The 19,932-nt window shown below is 40.4% G+C and overlaps 1 protein-coding gene and 2 long non-coding RNA genes across 4 annotated transcripts in view; 2 read left to right on the plus strand and 1 right to left on the minus strand.

The window, feature by feature from the left end:
• Window positions 1–520: 520 nt before the first annotated feature.
• LOC139565649 (uncharacterized) lies at window positions 521–6,917 on the plus strand. Its single transcript, XR_011672953.1, has 2 exons — window positions 521–2,518; window positions 3,649–6,917. It is a non-coding gene; the product is annotated as an uncharacterized lncRNA (long non-coding RNA).
• On the minus strand, window positions 5,809–13,780 carry LOC139565642 (uncharacterized). Its single transcript, XR_011672952.1, has 3 exons — window positions 13,230–13,780; window positions 9,654–9,794; window positions 5,809–5,949 (listed from the first exon to the last, which is right to left on the minus strand). It is a non-coding gene; the product is annotated as an uncharacterized lncRNA (long non-coding RNA).
• LOC139565628 (phospholipid transfer protein-like) overlaps window positions 12,816–19,932 on the plus strand; it is a 31,717-nt gene continuing 24,600 nt past the window's right edge. The window contains exon 1 of one of the 2 annotated variants that reach the window (XM_071386102.1): window positions 12,816–12,928. Coding sequence is in view for 1 of the 2 variants with exons in the window: in XM_071386084.1 (XP_071242185.1) it covers window positions 15,345–15,359 (15 nt within the window). In the remaining variant the exon portion in view is untranslated. Of the gene's footprint in view, window positions 12,929–15,248; window positions 15,360–19,932 lie in introns of those variants that run through there. The other variant, XM_071386084.1, reaches the window with a different exon arrangement.

Here is a 19,932-nt window from a genome sequence, read left to right on the forward strand (position 1 = left end):
CTTTCCTTCCTAAGCACTGATCTTAAGCCTCATGTATACCCTACGTATATGCCTTCAGAAAGTATTCACGCCCCTTGACATTTTCCACATTATGTTGTGTTACAGCCTGTATTCGAAATGGATTACATTTGGATTTTTTTTGTCACTGGCCTACACACAATACCCCAAAATGTCAAAGTGGATTTATGTTGGGGCGAAATCTTGCACATAGCCTTCACCATGCGCTACCACTTTAAGAACGCATCAGCAGTCAGAAAGGAGGAAATAAAGATTGCTCTTCCGGCTCTCTGGGAGGGAGCTCTCGATTTGGCGCGGCAGTTTGATCAGGGTGTGCAATGCTGCAGAAGTCTTGCTTATTGTCAGCATGACGAGTTTGTAAAGTGTTTAACTTGATCGTCGATGTTACCGCTCTAGATCGTGGTTATCTTTTGGGACCGCACCAGTTATTGATCGCATGGATTAGTAGCAACATTGTTGCATAGTGTTAGCCTATAGTGCATAAACATAAATCCTGTTAGCATATTGGTTGAAGAGGAATATTGTTTTGTTACACACATACACAAACTATACAGAGGGGGATGTGTGTGTAGGTGTAAGGACTGACCAACACAGGCCATAAAAGCTGTGGACAGTCTGGAGAGGGGAGGGGTGCATCTCTCTAGACCAACCAAGAGGTTAGAATACTGGACAATACCATATTAGGAACTGTTTTAGTGTAGAATCGACAGACCCAAGACGGATCTGATCTAATCTACCCAGCAACCAGATGTGGACAAAGGAACGCGCCAAGGGGCTTGGACAAAGGGCCAGCAAAGGGGGGCAAAGTCTAAACCAAGCCCAGCCTCTACTGTGATAGGCCAACAGACGCGTTGAAACTACGTCATCACGGTATAAGAACAGCTGTTTACGTACTTCTTGCCAGTTCCCTGTTAACCCTGCGCGGTGATACAGCGAACCCGTATATACGAAAATTGCATTTGCCATTCATTGTTTGCGGTAATTAAACATAATTTTAAAAAGTTAGCAGACCTTGCTTTTTATTTATCCTGACACCGGATGTGTTACACGCAGAGTTCACATGGTGACCCCGACGTCATCCGAGTTTAAGGACCTCGCTGGACATAGAACGAGCCAGCTAAGATACCTTTACTGTCGTCGGACGGCGTTACTCACAAAGACCGGTCAAAAAATAAAATAAAAAGGGTTAGCAGATGCATATTGTATTAATATACTAAAGTTCTGCACATTGGCATTATCCAAATTTATTTTGTGAGACGCTTGTTCGATGTAAGTTACCAAATTCCTTATAAACAATATACCAATAGTCTAAAATGCCGTGGACCAGGTAATGGCAAATGCAATTTTATTTGATCAAAATCATTCAAAGATGCAATGTGTAAATGAAAATGTACTGAATGTATGACGTAAGTCGGGGCTTACAAGTATAATTGAGGGTAATATCATACAATAACGAAAGTAATGTACTAGGCTGAGCCAAGTGTGTATGACGTAGGTCGGGGCCTACATATGAGGTGAGAATGCAAATAAACGGCAATATAACAGTAATAATAGAGGCCAGGGGCCAGTTATGTTGGAAATAAGACAAGTTTATAGAATAAATGTAGTACATTGAGTAAAGTCGGCGTACTTATACCAAGTTTGAATGACCTGCGGGTTTTAAAGTGTTCGGGGACACAAAGTTTGTATGGAATAATTTTACCGCGCGAGTGAAAGTATATTAGATATTGCAGTCGGGGCTGGTATCTTAGGGGACCCACAGTGCATAGTTGAATGTGTTGAGATTCATTTTGTTTATGTAAAAAAATATATATATATATTATACAAGAAAAAAAGTAGATTTTACTTTTTTAAATTAATTTACACACATACGCGAGTATACGCACGGGATATATAATGTCTCCAGAAATAGAAAAGTTTTTGAGGAAGTTGAAATCTGTTCTAGAGAGGGATAATGGTAAGGAGAGGAGTGATAGAGAGTGGAAGGAGGGGCTCCAAATCGACGGGTGAACCCGGTGGAATGTTTGGGTGAATCTAATGCCCAGGGTAGAGAGGAATGTACGAGTTTGAGAGAATGGATGTAGAAAGATTACAATTAATGATAAAGTTGATACAGCAGAAGGTAGAGCGTCTAGACACGGCTAGAGTGTGGTTGTCTGAAGCCAGAAAAAGAGAGGGAGAGTTACGAAGGGGTTAACTTGCAGATGCTATGGAGAAGGCAGATAGGGTTGGCTATGACGGAGAAGCATTTTTTGACTGCGGCGCGGGAGACTCGGGTTAGTATCGCGGCCTTGGTACCGAGAGACTAAAATACATTCTTGCGATATAAATTTAGCGAGGTACATGGGGTTTTACAAAAAAAGTTGGGCGTGGAGAAAGTTGAAAAGTTGATTTTACTTTTATGATATTTTTGGTGCAAAACGTATTTGGAGTAAGGGGTATGTTTTTGCCTAGAGGCAGGAATAAGAGTTAGTTTTGATGTTGGATACTACATTTCAGGGTAAGTTGCTAGAGGCAAGTGATTTGTTGTGGAATAACGTAAAACTGCGACAGTATTTGGGATACACAATAACGTTATGCAAATAGGTTTGACCGTTCAGGTACACTATTTACTGGTACACTATTTACTGTACTTCGGGCAGTATAATTTTGATTAAGAGATGTTGATTGATGTTGTAAATTCTATTCAAGATCCAACATTAGTGATAAATTGGTTTTGGTTTATCGAAGCAATGATGTTGTAACTGAGAAGGGACAGAGAAAATGGTTTGTGTCATTTAGAGAGAAAATGCGTGCATTATAGCTTTGAGCCACTTTTCAGAAGTTGTTAAAAGTTCCAATTTAGAATTTTAAAAGTAGCTGAATATCGTCAGGGTAGTCTAAAAATATGCTAAAAACTAGCAACAAAAATGCTAGGTGGCCATCATGGATTGTTGGCGTTCACTGGATTGTATTTTACTATAAAATAGGAAGGTCAGAATAGTTTAATCGTAAAAGTTTATGATCGTTAATGTTAAAGGGACAGTTATAACTACTAGGTTGTGTTTGTAGTAAACGTTTGGGTTAGAGGGGGATTTCTAAATTTCCCAGCGAAAAATATCTTAAAGGGATAAACACACACAAAGTGGGGATATGATTTCCAAAGTGACTTTTTAGGGTTGTCTGATCAACTTCCTTCAAAAGCCACTTAAAATGGAGAATATAAGGGCCTTGGCGTCTGAGATTAAGGTAATTTGATAGAACAAAATGATGATATTAATTTGATAGTAGTGAAGGTGAAAAGTCACTAGAGGGCGCCATTGGACAGTTTAAGCATATGGGCCTGAAAACACAAGGAAGACTTGGTTGGTTTCAGGAACTAAGGAGCGGCACTGATAACTCTTAAAGTAGATAAGACACTTGACAGAGAATTGTTAGATTTGTGCCAGTATTGATACAAGGGCGGAGCCATGTATCAAAAGGGGGATGGAATAGGACACGTTGTGGTGTGTCCTATTAGTTAAAAATTTCTGGAGATGGTTGACTAGGATAATAATGGATGACATTGTAGCTAATCAGATAGAATGACAGAGGTTCTAGCAGAACACATTAAAAAAAAAAATGTTAATTAACCAAACCCGTATGTCCAAGATTTTATGCTCTACAGGAGAACTACAGGAGGAGATTACCCACATGAATGGTCCAGGGGACTGGGTCTGGGTCCAATCACTAAAGAAAAAGGACTGGAAGCAGCCATGGTGGGAGGAGTCATACTAAGCACTCCTGGAGACTGCATTCGCAGTGAGAATAACTGAAAGAACTACCTGGGTTCATATCACACAATGCAGGAGGGTAGGACACACTGACACTGCCGAACAATCACAGGGGTAGGAGCAGAACCAGAACCAACAGGGTACTGGGGGCCAACTCTCTACCGAAGATATCCTTATACCTGACCTTTCCCCGCTGTGAGCGTTCATAGAAGTGGAAGTGTGGCTTGGCCTCTGGCTGATGATGTGTTCTCTGGGAGAGGGCGGGGCTTTAGAGGAGTATTGGTTGTTCTGTGCTGTCTGATTTGTGGGAGCCATATTCCTGATACACCATGAGCCCCCGAGAAGGCTAAAGAGGGAAACCTGACCCATAGTTTAGACGATGAGGATTTTGTATTAACCAAGCATGAAGGATCACTTAATCTGGATAAGCAGGGAAGAAATTGAAATATTTGTGGAACCATGAGATTTGAGCCAAAATGTTTGGTTTTAACACCTGTGTATAGGAGTGTGCCAGTGTACCTATGTAATGGGCATGGGTGTGCTTATTGGGAATGGAGGAGGGGTTACCCGTACAGCATAGGGAACCCGACAAAAGTAGACAGGTTTCCCATTATCTGGGGAAGGAGTGAGGGGCAGACTGATGTTTGTAAAGGTGATGAAATCCTACTAACCACCAAGTCTATTAAGCTCTCCGATGCAGGTACCTATACCCTGGGATTGGAAAGAAACGGGGCGGATACGATGGGGATGGATACCGTCACAGTACTCCCAAAACCACCACCAGTTCCAACAGGCCAAGGCCAGGTTCAGCCGAACTCCTCCACCACTTCAAGACCGTGTGCCACATCATCACCTAAGCTCTCCAATCCGGTACAGGTAATAAATGTAAGGGATATCGTAGACAGTGACCAATTGGGGACTGAAACTGGATATGAGGGTAGGGTGAACGTGGTTAGCCTATATGAGATACACCGCCAGAACACTTAATAGAAAAGACTGTGTGATCTGTGGACATGCTAGACCTGTTCTGGCTACTCACCCATTGGCCCTTAGCAGTGGGGAGGTTGGATGTGCATAATGGGGGGTTTTTACCATAACAAGCTAAATCCGACCCTGTGTAAAGCTCTGAGTCTTGTGTTCCCAGAAGTCCCCCCCAGAAGGCACCGTGGGGAGTTGAGGCATATGGGGGATATTACAGCTGTATCACTGGTACAGGTAGGGGTATAGACTATGGGAGGCTCCCTACTGCATCACTAATGTCACTATTAATGCCACCTGGCCCGTTGAAGGGCTGAACCAAACTAGAGGTGTTGCTGATGTATGGTGGATGTGTGGACCTGTCAGGCGGTTGACCTATATTTTGAAAGAAGACTGGCAGGGCACATGTGCTTTGATAACACCATTGACTATTATTGAGGTTACAGGTAACCAACTCCTGGGAGCTACACATGACACAGAGGCTCAGGACCAACACAGGAGACGGCAGAAACGTGACGCTCCTTGGTCCGAGGGTACAGATAACATCCACACCAACCTGTTGGGGTTCCCTGTAGGGGTCCCCCACGAATACTAGGCGTTAAACAGAAATGATGGTCTGTGGCATTTGTTGCCCAGCTATTGTTGATGCTAAGCAAACTGCCTGGATCAATTATATTTACTATAATCAACAATGAGTTAACCACACTGCACTTAAGGGGATGGCTGAACAATTGGATGCCACCTCTCGAACCACTAGACAAAATAGGCTAGCACTAGATATGATTCTGGCCAACCAGAGAGGTGTTTTGTAAGATGTTTGAAGAACAGTGTTGTACGTTTATTCCTAATAATACCAGTCCGGATGGGAGCAATTCAAAAGCTCTGAGCGGGTTGGAAAAGTTATCTGTGGAGATAAAGGGTTTTGCAGGTGTGGAGGAGGATGGACTGTTACCCTGGCTGGTAACAGGTTGGTTTGGTAAGTACACTGCATTGATGGATACTGGATTTCTGACCCTAGTAGTTGTATTTCTTATGTTAATGTGTTGTGCTGCTTGCATCATACCTTGTCTAAAGAAATCTGTTACAGATGTAGCGAAGGCTGCTGGTATGATGCCTTTGTTTGATACTCCGGATGGAGATGCTGATACTGAGTCAAACTACAGGAGAAAGATGTGTCTGACTGAGGATGATCCTTGGTTTGCTGTGGGTGAAGTGGTCGTATAAGAAAAAGAAAAATTAATAATAATAAAAATAAACAATATACTGTTTATCCAGGTCATTACATTAGTCCTCCCTGTTGTGAAGGTTTGAAGTTCCCGGGTGGCAAGGAGCCCACCTGGTACAAGATGTATAGAGGGAGAGACCAGAGGGTTTCATTTTTTTAAATATATATTCTGTCTGTAATCATGTTGTTATGATGACACCCTGGGGGGTGTCAAAAGGGGGAATCTAAAAACCCCGCTGATTTTTTTTATATACTGTTTTGCATAAAAATGATAAATTTTATGAAGAAAAAAAAGAGAAAAACTATCCTCCTGGTTGAAGGTTTCAAGTCCCTGGGTTCAACGGCAACCCAGTATATGGATATATAAGTTGGTTACACCCCATGAGGGTGTAAAAAGGGGGAAATTGTTAGGATTTATGTTTATGCACTATAGGCTGTTAGCATATTTGTTGAAGAGGAATATTGTTTTGTTACACACATACACAAACTATACAGAGGGGGGTGTGTGTGTAGGTGTAAGGACTGACCAACACAGGCCATAAAAGCTGTGGACAGTCTGGAGAGGGGAGGGGTGCATCTCTCTAGACCAACCAAGAGGTTAGAATACTGGACAATACCATATTAGGAACTGTTTTAGTGTAGAATCGACAGACCCAAGACAGATCTGATCTAATCTACCCAGCAACCAGATGTGGACAAAGGAACGTGCCAAGGGGCTTGGACAAAGGGCCAGCAAAGGGGGGCAAAGTCTAAACCAAGCCCAGCCTCTACTGTGATAGGCCAACAGACGCGTTGAAACTACGTCATCACGGTATAAGAACAGCTGTTTACGTACTTCTTGCCAGTTCCCTGTTAACCCTGCGCGGTGATACAGCGAACCCGTATATACGAAAATTGCATTTGCCATTCATTGTTTGCGGTAATTAAACAATTAAAAAAAGTTAGCAGACCTTGCTTTTTATTTATCCTGACACCGGATGTGTTACACGCAGAGTTCACAATAGCTTTGACAAACAAACAAAAAACATCAGACAGACAAACAGACAGCTGTTAACTTCAGGATTGCCGTTGCACTAAGACTCCCCTCTCTCCCCCCTCTATCGTTCCAGTGCTTTACACTGCAGCAGACTTTTTTTTTCTCCAATGCGCTTCCCTTTGATGTTCAGTGTCGCTGGACTATTATTGCCCTGGCAGAAGTCTTTGGGTTTACATTGTAGCTAAACGGGATGTTGCTTGCAAGTTTATGGTGTATTGCTATTTGAACTGTATTGATGTGGGGTGATACAATTGACATGTGGCCAAGATGATTTTGGACATTTTAAGGCCTTTGTTTGGTCTATGAACACCCCCCAAATTCATATCCTCTGCACTCCTCCACTGGGAGATAATACAGGTTATTGCAAATCCTCTAATGTTGATGACTGGGTTCTTTCTTGTAAATTGTTTCTATGAAGTTGCCGTTAAATTGCTCAGCCATTATTATTGTATGAGGTAATATTGGTTGGGTTACCCCTGTGCTGTGATGTGTTTTATATGGTGTCTCATCTTTTCTCTCCACTGGCTATCTGGCAAACAGACTACACTCTAGGCAGTCTCTTCTGCTGATGTGTGTGGGTCTGGTAGTGGTACTCTATCTACTCTTTTCCTTTCGGCAGGGTAAATACTTGTCTGGCGCCCAAACAAAATCTTTATGTTTACCCCTCTCTAACAACACCGCTACAATGTTTTTCAAATTAATAAAAAATAAAAAGCTGAAACGTCTTGAGTCAATAAGTACTCAAACACTTTGTTATGGGAACCCTAAATAAGTTCAGGAGTAAAAATGTGCTTAACAAGTCACAAAATAAGTTGCATGGACTCACTCTGTGTGCAATAATAGTGTTTAAGATGATTTATGAATGACTACCTCATCTCTGTACCCCACACATACAGATAATTGTAAGGTCCTTCAGTCGAGCAGTGAATTTCAAACACAGATTCAACCACAAAGGGAGGTTTTCCAATGCCTCACAAAGAAGGGCACCCATTGGTAGATTGGGTAAAAAAATAAAATTTAAAAGCAGACATTAAATATCCCTTTGAGCATGGTGAAGTTATGAATTACTCTTTGGATGGTGTATCAATACACCCAGTTATTACAAAGATACAGGCATCCTTCTTAAATCAGTTGCCGGAGAGGAAGGAAACCCCTCAAGGATTTCACGAGGCCAATGGTGATTTTAAAACCGTTACCAAGTGTAATGGCTGTGATGGGAGAAAACTGAGTATGGATCAAGACTGTAGTTGCTCCACAATACTAACCTAATTGACAGAGTGAAAAGAAGGAACCCTGTACAGAATACAAATATTCTAAAACATGCATCCTATTTGCAACAAGGCACTAAAGTAATACTGCAAAGAAAATGTGGCAAAACAATTAACTTCTTGTCCTGAATACAAAGTGTTATGTTTGGGGCAAATCCAATACAACACATTAGAGAACCACTCCATATTTTCATGCATAGTGGTGACTGCATCATGTTATGGGTATGCTTGTAATCATTAAGGACTGGGGAGTTTTTCAGGATAAAAAAGAAATGGAATAGAGCTAAGCACAGGCAAAATCCTCGAGGAAATCTTGGTTCAGTGTGCTTTCCACCAGAACTGGGAGACGAATTCACCTTTCAGCAGGACAATAACCTAAAACACAAGGTCAAATCTACACTGGCGTTGCTTACCAAGAAGACAGTGGCCGAGTTACAGTGTTGACTTAAATCTACTTGAAAATCTATGGCAAGACCTGAAAATGGTTGTCTAGCAATGATCAACAACCAATTTGACAGAGCTTGAAGAATTTTGAAAATAGGTTTGGAGTCTTATCCTGAAAGACTGACAGCTGTAATCGCTGCCAAAGGCAGTTCTGCAAAGTACTGACTCAGCGGTGTGAATACTTATGTAAATGAGATATTTCTATATTTCATTTTCAATAAATTAGCAACATTTTAAAAACATGTTTTCACTTAGTTATTATGGGGTATTGTGTGTAGATGTGATAAAAAAAAAAGATATATTTAATCAATTTTGAATTCAGGCTATAACAACAAAACATGGAATAAATCAAGGGGTATGAATACTTTCTGAAGGCACTGTACGTACGCATGGAAGAACTACATGCAGCGTCGCAAAATAGCAAAAGACGTTTGCAGCCCTGCAAGTCATAACTTGGTGTAACTACACAGGATCCCCATTTTGGGTAGGTTTCTTGCATTGCATACCTAGGGTATACGTTAGGCTTTAAAATAATTGTACTGGTGGGAATCCTCTTGCCAAGTGGGATTCTGGCATATTGCTTCACTTATCCTGTATTTTTGATCAGTGTAGAGAAATAAAATGGCAGAATAGGAAGCTAATTTCAAACTATTGTGATGCATACATTAAATACTGGCATAATTAATTTTTTTTAAAGAGTGGGGCTGGTGAAGAGGTTGGAAAGACAGGGAAGATAGTGGTGGTGAGTCAAAGCGCAGTTCGCCAGATTCGAACCCATGCCAACTCTGGCATACGTGTGCCGGTGTCAGTGGCTCTAATCACTGGACCACACAGGCCAACGGCTTTGTCATTTTACCTCACACTGAATGCTTGGAGAGCAGAGTTGCGGGATATATGCACCGCTTGTTGTCATGTCACTAGGGCCATCTTACCTGGCAACTCTGGCATGGGCTTGCTAGTTGAAGGTGAGACAGGAGACCCCTGTGTGGCAGAGCCTGTTGGAGACATCACCAAAACAGTGTCCCCCTTCACAGTTCCGTGGTTCTCACTTGACATCTCTCATCTGTCCTGTCCTGAAAAAAAGGTGCCAAATTAGCAAAGGGGTTTTCACTCAACTTTGCCTTGTAAAGTACAGTTGAAGTCAGAAGTTTACATACACCTTAGCCAAATAAACTGAGTTTAAATGTTTCAAAATTCCTGACATTTAATCCTAGTAAAAATTCCCTGTCTTAGGTCAGTTAGGATCACCACTTTATTTTAAGAATGTGAAATGTCAGAATAATAGTTAGAGAGAATGATTTATTTCAGCTTTTATTTCTTTCATCACATTCCCAGTGGGTCAGAAGTTTACATACACTCAATTAGTATTTGGTAGCATTGCCTTTAAATTGTTTAACTTGGGTCAAACGTTTTGGGTAGACCTCCACAAGCTTCCCACAATAAGTTAGGTGAATTTTGTCCTATTCCTCCTGACAGAGCTGGGGTAACTGAGTCAGGTTTGTAGGCCTCCTTGCTCACACACACTTTTTCAGTTCTGCCCACAACTTTTCTATGGGATTGAGGTCAGGGCTTTGTGATGGCCAATCCAATACCTTGACTTTGTTGGCCTTAAGCCATTTTGCCACAACTTTGGAAGTATGCTTGGGGTCATTGTCCATTTGGAAGACCCATTTGTGACCTAGCTTTAACTTCCTGACTGATGTCTTGAGATGTTGCTTAATTATGTGGATATATTGGTCTTTTCTCATGATGCCATCTATTTTGTGAAGTGCACCAGTCCCTCCTGCAGCACCCCCACAACATGATTCTGCCACCCCTGTGCTTCACGGTTGGGAAGGTGTTCTTCGGCTTGCAAGCCTCCCCCTTTTTCCTCCAAACATAACGATGGTTATTATGGCCAAACAGTTCTATTTTTGTTTTATCAGACTAAAGGACATTTCTCCAAAAAGTACTATCTTTGTCCCCATGTGCAGTTGCAAACTGTCTGGCTTTTTTATGGTGGTTTTGGACCAGTGGCTTCTTCCTTGCTGAGCGGCCTTCAGGTTATGTCGATATAGGACTCGTTTGTGGATATAGATACTTTTGTACCTTTTTCCCCCAGCATCTTCACAAGGTCCTTTGCTGTTGTTCTGGGATTGATTTGCACTTTTCACACCAAAGTACGTTCATCTCTAGGAGACAGAACGCGTCTCCTTCCTGAGCGGTATGACGGCTGTGTGGTCTCATGGTGTTTATACTTGCGTACTATTGTTTGTGGAGATGAACGTGGTACCGTCAGACGTTTGGAAATTGCGCCCAAGGATGAACAAGACTTGTGGAGGTCTACAATTTTTTTTCTGAGGACTTGGCTGATTTCTTTTGATTTTCCCATGATGTCAAGCAAAGAGGCACTGAGTTTGAAGGTAGGCCTTGAAATACATCCACAGGTACACCTCCAGTTAGGCTAATTAACATCATTTGAGTTATCAGAAGCTAAAGCCATGACATCATTTTCTAGAATTTTCCAAGCTGTTTAAAAAGGCACAGTCAACTTAGTGTATGTAAACTTCTGACCCACTGGAATTGTGATACAGTTTACTATAAGTGAAATAATCTGTCTGTAAACAATTGTTGGAAAAATTACTTGTGTCATGCACAAAATAGATGTCCTCACCGACTTGCCAAAACTATAGTTTGTTAACAAGAAATTTGTGGAGTGGTTGAAAAAGTAGTTTTAATGACTACCACCTAAGTGTATGGAAATTTCCGACTTCAACTGATATACTGTGCACTTTTCAAATGACAGAGCAATGAACCTAGGTGTTTACTATTATTAAATGTGATAAAATGTAAAGATGTTCCATAATCTCCAAGGTACCCAGGTGGTGATTTGACATGCTTTCCGAAATAAGATTTTCATTCAAGGGATCAAGCAAGACCTTCTATGCTATAATGGCTGTCCGCAAACAATCGTTTAAGGTGCATGCCGCCACCTACTATGCTGGAGTGTGCGATCAATCATGTTGTGCTTAATTCTGTATTACTAAGAAAAAAATAAAACAAATCCCTACTAACAAACCCTCCCCGATACCGAAAACCCCATCAAAATGTTATTCTTTCATGTTGAGACAATCCATCTTTAGGGTTAAAGTTAAAAATCATGTTGACAGTAACATCTGTTACACCTAAACTCTGTTGCCGGCATTTCTGCATTCGACAATTCGAGTAGTGTTGATAACCTTTCCAATGAAAGCTATGAAGTACATTTTACTTCAAGTTAAGTTTTTATTCAGTGCACTGCACAAGTACAGTGAAATGCCTTTCTTAATGGTCTTCCCCAGCAATGCAATAATCTATCAGTAGTACTATAAAAATAAAACATTTTTAAATAAAAAGTAGAACAAAAACACACAAGAAACAGAAATAAGAACACCAGAAAATAAGTAAGCTATGTAACAGGGTCAGTTCCAATACCATATTTACAATGTGCAGGGATACTGGAGTGGTAGGGTTAGATATGTATAAGGGTAAGTTGACTAGACGTCAAGAGATATAATAAACAGAGTAACAGCACCAGCATGTATGATGATTGTATGTGCATGTGTGTAGAGTCAGTATGAATGTGTGTGCGTGTGTGTGTTGGAATGTCAGTATACGTGTGGATAGAGAGAGCAAAACATATTATAAAATAGAAGGGTCAATGCAGATAGTCCGTGTAGTCATTTTGTTACAGCCTGAATTTAAAAATGGATTTCAATGAGATTTTGTGTCACTTGCCTACACACACAATAACCCATACTGTCAAAGTGGAATTGTTTTTAGAAATGTTTACAAATTGATTCAAAATGAAAAGCTGAAATGTGTTGAGTCAACAAGTATTCAACCCCTTTGTTATAGCAAGACCAAATAAGTTCCGGAATATAATACACCAAGTCACTACAAAGATACAAGTAAAGTAAAAGTGCAATATGTGCCATGTAAAAAAGCTAACGTTTAAGTTCCTTGCTCAGAACATGAGAACATATGAAAGCTGGTGGTTCCAGGTTCTTGCAGATGCGTTTATCTTTATCGTACAGAAATTAGCAAAAGGACACGCATGCGCCTGCTACACCGCCCGAAAACAAACACGAAGAAGGGGAGAACATCTGGTATCTGCGCTACACAATAAAAAGCAATGGCAGCATCTTGGAACCCAAGTAAGGGATACGTGGAAAACAGATAAAATACGGTAGGATACTGTACGAAATGGGGGTATTGGTACATATAAATGACGAGAATTAGTAAGGGTACCAGGTATATGCTGTCAAAATAGGCGTATCTGAACCCCTTTTACTTGAAACACATACAAATATGTAGGCGCGCACTTTGGTTGAGACAAGATGGCGCGCGATATCGAGTCATAGCAACCCTTGCAGACAATATTGTTTGTTTATTTCGTGCATTGACAATGCGTGGATCATATGATACCCTGCATGTTCCGCCACCTGCCCATGGCCTTCCTATAGCGCTAATGTGGTTATTCCCCTTACCTTATAGAGGTTTGTTGGGAACCTTGTATAGCCTTTGCTCTATTCAATCCGGACCTCCCTCTCCACCTTCTCCGCCATCTTGTATCGGGGACTCGGGCCTTGGTATTGCGCACGCGCCAGTTTAGTCCTCGTTCTTGGCAATATTTGTCATTAAGAAGTAGCCATATGTGGAAGGGCATTTGTCAACGTCGACATGCTGCTGAATCTTAGTAGCTTGTTCTTCAGAACTTTCTTGTGAAAGTAGTCATGCAAAAACACATTTGCGAACTCGTCTGAACTATTTAACCAGTAATACTCCGATGGCATGGTTGGGATTACGAAATAATATCGAATTATATTCACTTTTGTGTAGTTTTGTTTTGTGCAGTGCCTACATTTTCAATTGATACAACCCATTATTAGTGACATGCTCAGTAGTCTATGTATTTATTATAATGTTAGAAGATGTTGCATTATGCCTATGTGATGATACCATGTCAACCAGATGTACTCATGTCTTTATGTTGACTAATAAATTACTAAGACTAATAAATTAACAACTTTCAATTCATGTTGATATTCTGTCTCTTTCTTTGTATTGTTCCATTATGTGTGCACTGAATGTTAAATATTATAAACTGTATAACATATTTTGGTTATTTGTCAAATAAAAGTTGCAGTTCTGGTAATAGGCTAAAGGAATTTCAGACATTTCAAAAAAAAAATAATAATAAAAATAAAATCTATACCATCTGTTCCCTGCACATGATCTCAATAAATTGCTTTTTATTGCTGTGATTACTGTGCCTCAGGTGTGACTGGGTTGTTTGAAATGTGCATGCCAACAGTGGTAATCATTAGTCCAAATGGTTGTAAAACCGAACAACTAAAATGAGAATTTCAATTGAACAAACATCTGGCGGTGTACGGATGTTCTGTTCTACTATGGCCATTAAAATTATTAAACATGATGAACATATTACTTCTGGCCCCTTTTGAGCACATTGTAATTCACCCATTCAATTTCATGCGGTAGCCTACAATTAATGCAGAACCCCATTTAGCTCATTTTAAATATCCTCCCACTTCTCAGAATGGCTGTTTTATGTTAAAATATACATAAAAGAAGTGAGATGAGCCATCATTGTGGTGAGGAGCTGGGAACCATTAGGATCTGTTTGCTCCAGAGACTTAAATGGCAACAGCTTAACACTGTGAACCAACCCTGCCCCTGTGGCTCCCAATTTGTTCAGCATTCCTGTACAGTTCAGTTGTCTGTGCAACAACTTGACGGCATAAAAGTGACCTAAATCGACATGGCATACACCAACTTACCTAACATTGCACCAGGTCAATAAAACTGGTAAAAATATATTATATAGGTCTCCAATGGCAACCTTATTGGGAAATTCTCACTGTCTTAAGAGTATGCTACAATTATAACATACCACTGGTTTAGCCCAATCTATCCAATGGTTGGTACTAGCCAGTTTTTGTATTTTACCTCAGTCAGAAGACTGGTTTTCCAAATGTCAAGGCTACTGTTATTTAATGAACCTTGTGGCATGGAGTACCTCAAATAACCTTTGAATCATCATACTTTTAAAAAGCAAAACATTCATTCTTAAGAGAAGACAGGTTCTGTCACAAATTATGGACAGCCTTGCAAAAAGAAAAGCTATCTGCAAACTGGGCCCCTCAAGGATGTTTCAGGTCATGAAAATGAATCATAATTTGGGATTTTGCATATACACTTACATGTATTCTAAAATTGGTATAATGTCTGATTATATTCACTGCTCAAGCAAAATTAGGGAAATGAGGGATGTGAGTAAAAGAGATTAAGATGATGTAGACCGCTGGTTCTCAATCCTGGTCCTGGGGACCCAAAGGGATGCACATTTTTGTTTTTGCCCTAGCACTACACAGCTGATTCAAATTATCAACTCATCAAAAGGCTTTGAGGATTTGAATCAGGTGTGTAGTGCTAGGGCTAAAACAAAAATGTCCACCCCTTTTGGTCCCCAGGACCAGGATTGAGAACCACTGATGTAAACAGACCAGGCAGCTTAGAATTCAGTGTACCCAGGATTTGATGAGTTGAGAGGACAAATACTTTTCTGTGCCATCTCCACAATGGCACAAGCAAAGGTGAGTGGGTGTTTGACTTTCAGGTATTGTTGAATGTGTTTATTAAATTAAAGTTAGAAACTAATACCCTGCTAAGATTCATGCGGAGATGCTGCACAGAATATCTTTTTCCAGACTGGTTTGGATTTGTGTTTTATGATGTGGGATGACACAACAGAGTGAACTATAGGAAGGCTTCGCCCAATTTAGAGGTTTACAAACGGGTTGTTACCATTATCAATTCAAAAGGTATTAAGTGGATGTGGAAAATGCTGTTTATGTAGACAGTTTAAGCGGTCTGTATTTAAATCCCGTGTTTACTGTAATTATGTTAGAGCATATCACTTCTTGGATGAATTCCAACACTGAGATTAGAGATTTGATAAAATCTCAATACATTCTTCTGTTTCAACTTGGTGTGTGTGACAGTGTAAGTTAAAGCTTAATTGATGAGGACACCTTTCATTGGAATTTAAGGTGCTGTGTTTTAGTAATGATAAAATGATAACTTTGATATAGACGTTGAAAGTAGGAAAAAAGACTGATCACATGAAAATAATGATCAACGACGGCAGTATTGCAGCTCATCTTCACTCAATGAAAGTAATACTTTGACCAGCAAATTTTAGGCCCTGGGTTCCTAAAATTAAGCCATATGCCTATTGAAATAGGACTTGAGGCTATGACAAATTTTTATGTAGAGATGTAGCAGGTGCTGAATCAGTCAGCTCTGACTTGCTCTGCATAATATCTTATTTCTGAGATCAAGTGAGGAAACTTGATGCAAAGCCTCAACACGCATAACATCACTAGTTTGCTAGTTACTTGACTGGTATCGAGCAGGGTTGTGGTCAATTCGGAATTTCTCAATTTAATTCCATTGAACCATTGCATTTGAGTTGGCCCCACCACACAAAAAGCAGAATTTGAATGGAAGGAAACATTATTTAATTCAAACCAATTCAACTGAGACATGAAACATATCATTAATTTGACAAATATTTTATCAGATTTGTATCTGCCACTTATTAATGCAAAGCATACACATACCATTTCAAATATTAAATATTTCTAACAGTATTTTTCATTGTCATGAGATCATTGTTCCCTTTCATACTCCAGTGTTTGATCTAATGCATTCTGGGAAACGTATATTTCCTGATATTTAAAACATTAAGGGAATTATAAATTATTATAGACAACCCACAATATGTTCTTAGAATAGGCCACTGTAAAACATGCCACTGTAGGGATTTAATATAGTTTTAGGAGAATGTTTTTAAAATTAAATGTTTCAACCATACGTTACATGGAATTGGTATCCATACATGATGTCATGATAAACATTTGTATAGTGATGTGTAGAATAAATAAGCCATTTGAATTTCATGGAATTTCATTGAATTAAATTGTACTTCCTTTAATTCAAATTCAATTCAAATTCTGCCTCCTGTGTGGTGTGGCCAATTCAAATTAAATTCAAGAATTGAATTGGTATTAAAGAGCAATTCGCAACTCAATTCAAAATGGACCTCAACCCTGGTATCTAGCAAGTTTGTTTAGTTTTTTGGGGGGCTGCTCTTTTTTGGGGCTACTCTTGCCTATGTGTCTCCTGAGATGTTTGTTATTTAAAATGGAAATGATTTGGCATACACATAATAATAAACCACTGCTAATTACCTGATTTATGTACTACATGAGTTCATGAGTTACTAAACACAAGAGAGCATTAATACAACCTCATACAAACACGCCCTTTTCCCAGATCTCTTCACTCAGAGTTCTCTATCGGTCAATGGCCTGGATACCACAGTACACATGTGTGTTTAAACTGGAGTAGCCTCACTCTACTCTGTTGCAAAACACTTCTTTCCGATCAGCCAAAATAGTTATCTGGAGAAAGATTCCCATAACTGGGGGATGGAGGATGATATACAATGGTTTAGTTAAGTTTATTAGGATCCCCATTAGCTACTGCACATGTAGCAGCTACTCTTCCTTGGGTCCACATAAAACGTACAAATACATGACAAAGTACAGAACAGTAACAGACAAGAACAACATAAGATATTTCATTAAATCAATAAATATATAATAATAATAACAGGTATACAGTGTATTCAGACCCCTTGACTCTTTCCACAATTTGTTACGTTAAGTTACAGCCTTATTCTAAAATTGATTGTTTTTTCCCCCACATCAATCTACACAAAATACCCCAGAATGACAAAGCAAAAACAGTTTTTTTTTTTTTGAAATTGTTGCTAATTTAATTACAAATAAAAAAACTGAAATATTACATTTACATAAGTATTCAGACCCTTTACTCAGTACTTTGTTGAAGCACCTTTGGCAGTGATCACAGCATTGAGTCTTCTTGGGTATGAGACTACAAGCTTGGCAGATCCTCTCAAGCTCTGTCAGGTTGGATGGGGAGCGTTGCTGCACAGCTATTTTCAGGTCTCTCCAGAGATGTTCGATCGGGTCCAAGTCCGGGCTCTGGCTCTGGCTGGGCCACTCAAGGACATTCAGAGACTTGTCCCAAAGCCACTCCTGCGTTCTCTTGGCTGTGTGCTTAGGGTCATTGTCCTGTTGGAAGGTGAACCTTCGCCCCAGTCAGAGGTCCTAAGCACTCTGGAGCAGGCTTTCATCAAGGATCTCTCTGTACTTTGCTCCGCCCTTCCCTCAATCCTGACTAGTCTCCCAGGCCCTGCCGCTGAAAAACATCCCCACAGCATGATGCTACCACCACCATGCTTCACTGTAGGGATGGTGCCAGGTTTCCTCCAGAAGTGATACTTGACATTCAGGCCAAAGAGTTCAATCTTGGTTTCATCAGACCTTTCTCATGGTCTGAGAGTCTTTAGGTGCCTTTTGGAAATCTCCAAGCGGGCTGTCGTGCCTTTTACTGAGGAGTGGCTTCTGTCTGACCACTATCATAAAGGCTTGATTAGTGGAGTGCTGCAGAGATGGTGTCCTTCTGAAAAGTTCTCCCATCTCCACAGAGGAACTCCAGAGCTCTGTCAGCGTGACCAACGGGTTCTTGGTAACCTCGCTGACCATGGCCTTTCTCCCCCGATTGCTCAGTTTGGCCGGGCGGCCAGCAATAGGAAGAGTCTTGGTGGTTCCAAACATCTTCCATTTAAGAATGATTGAGGCCACTGTGTTCGTGGGGACCTTCAATGCTGCAGACATTTTTTTTTGTACCCTTCCCTAGACAATTCCTTCGACTTCATGGCTTGGTTTTTGCTGTGACATGCACTGTCAACTGTGGGACCTTATACAGTGGCAAGAAAGAAGTATGTGAACCCTTTGGAATTACCTGGATTTCTGCATAAATTAGTCAAAGTTTGATCTGATCTTCATTTTAGTCACAACAACAGACGAACACAGTGTGCTTAAAATGATAACACACAGATTATTGTATTTTTCTTGTCGATATTGAATACATAATTTAAACATTCACAGTGTTGGTTTGAAAAAGTAGGTGAACTCCTAGGCTAATGACTTTTCCAAAAGCTAATTGGAGTCAGGAGTTAGCTAACCTGGAGTCCAATCAATGAGATGAGATTGGAGATATTGGTTAGAGCTGCCTTGCCCTATAAAAAAACTCACAATATTTGTGTTTGCAATTCACAAGAAGCATTGCCTGATGTGAACCATGCCTCGAACAAAAGATCTCAGAAGACCTAAGATTAAGAATTGTTGACTTGCATAAAGCTGGAAAGGGTTACAAAAGTATCTCTTAAAGCCTTGATGTTTATCAGTCCACGGTAAGACAAATTGTCTACAAATGGAGAAAGTTCAGCACTGTTGCTACTCTCCCTACGAGTGGCCATCCTTCAAAGATGACTGCAAGAGCACAGTGCAGAATGCTAAAAGAGGTTAAGAAGAATCCTAGTGTCAGCTAAAGACTTACATAAATCTCTGGAACATGCTAACATCTCTGTTGACGAGTCTACGATAAACAAGAATGGTGTTCATGGGAGGATACCACGGAAAAAGCTACTGTTGTACAAAAAGAACATTGGTGCACACTGAAGTTCGCAAAAGAGCACCTGAATGTTCCACAGCGCTTCTGGCAAAATATTCTGTGGACAGATTAAACTAAAGTTGAGTTGTTTGGAAGGAACACACAACACTGTGTGTGGAGAAAAAAAGGCACAGCACACCAACATCAAAACCTCATCCCAAATGTAAAGTATGGTGGAGGGAGCATCATGGTTTGGGGCTGCTTTGCTGCCTCAGGGCCTGGACAGCTTGCTATCATCGACGGAAAAATGAATTCCCAAGTTTATCAAGACATTTTGCAGGAGAATGTTAGGCTATCTGTCCGCCAATTGAAGCTCAACAGAAGTTGGATGACGCAACAGTACAATGACCCAAAACACAGAAGTAAATCAATAACAGAATGGCTTCAACAGAAGAAAATAGTCCTTCTGGAGTGGCCCAGTCAGAGTCCTGACCTCAACCTGATTTTAAAATGCTGTGGCATGACCTCGAGAGCGGTTCACACCAGACATCCTAAGAACTGAAACAGTTTTGTAAAGATGAATGGTCCAAAATTCCTCCTGACCGTTGTGCAGGTCTGATC

The sequence above is a fragment of the Salvelinus alpinus genome, chromosome 2 (genome assembly GCF_045679555.1).
Source record: "Salvelinus alpinus chromosome 2, SLU_Salpinus.1, whole genome shotgun sequence".
NCBI classification, from domain to species: domain Eukaryota; kingdom Metazoa; phylum Chordata; class Actinopteri; order Salmoniformes; family Salmonidae; genus Salvelinus; species Salvelinus alpinus.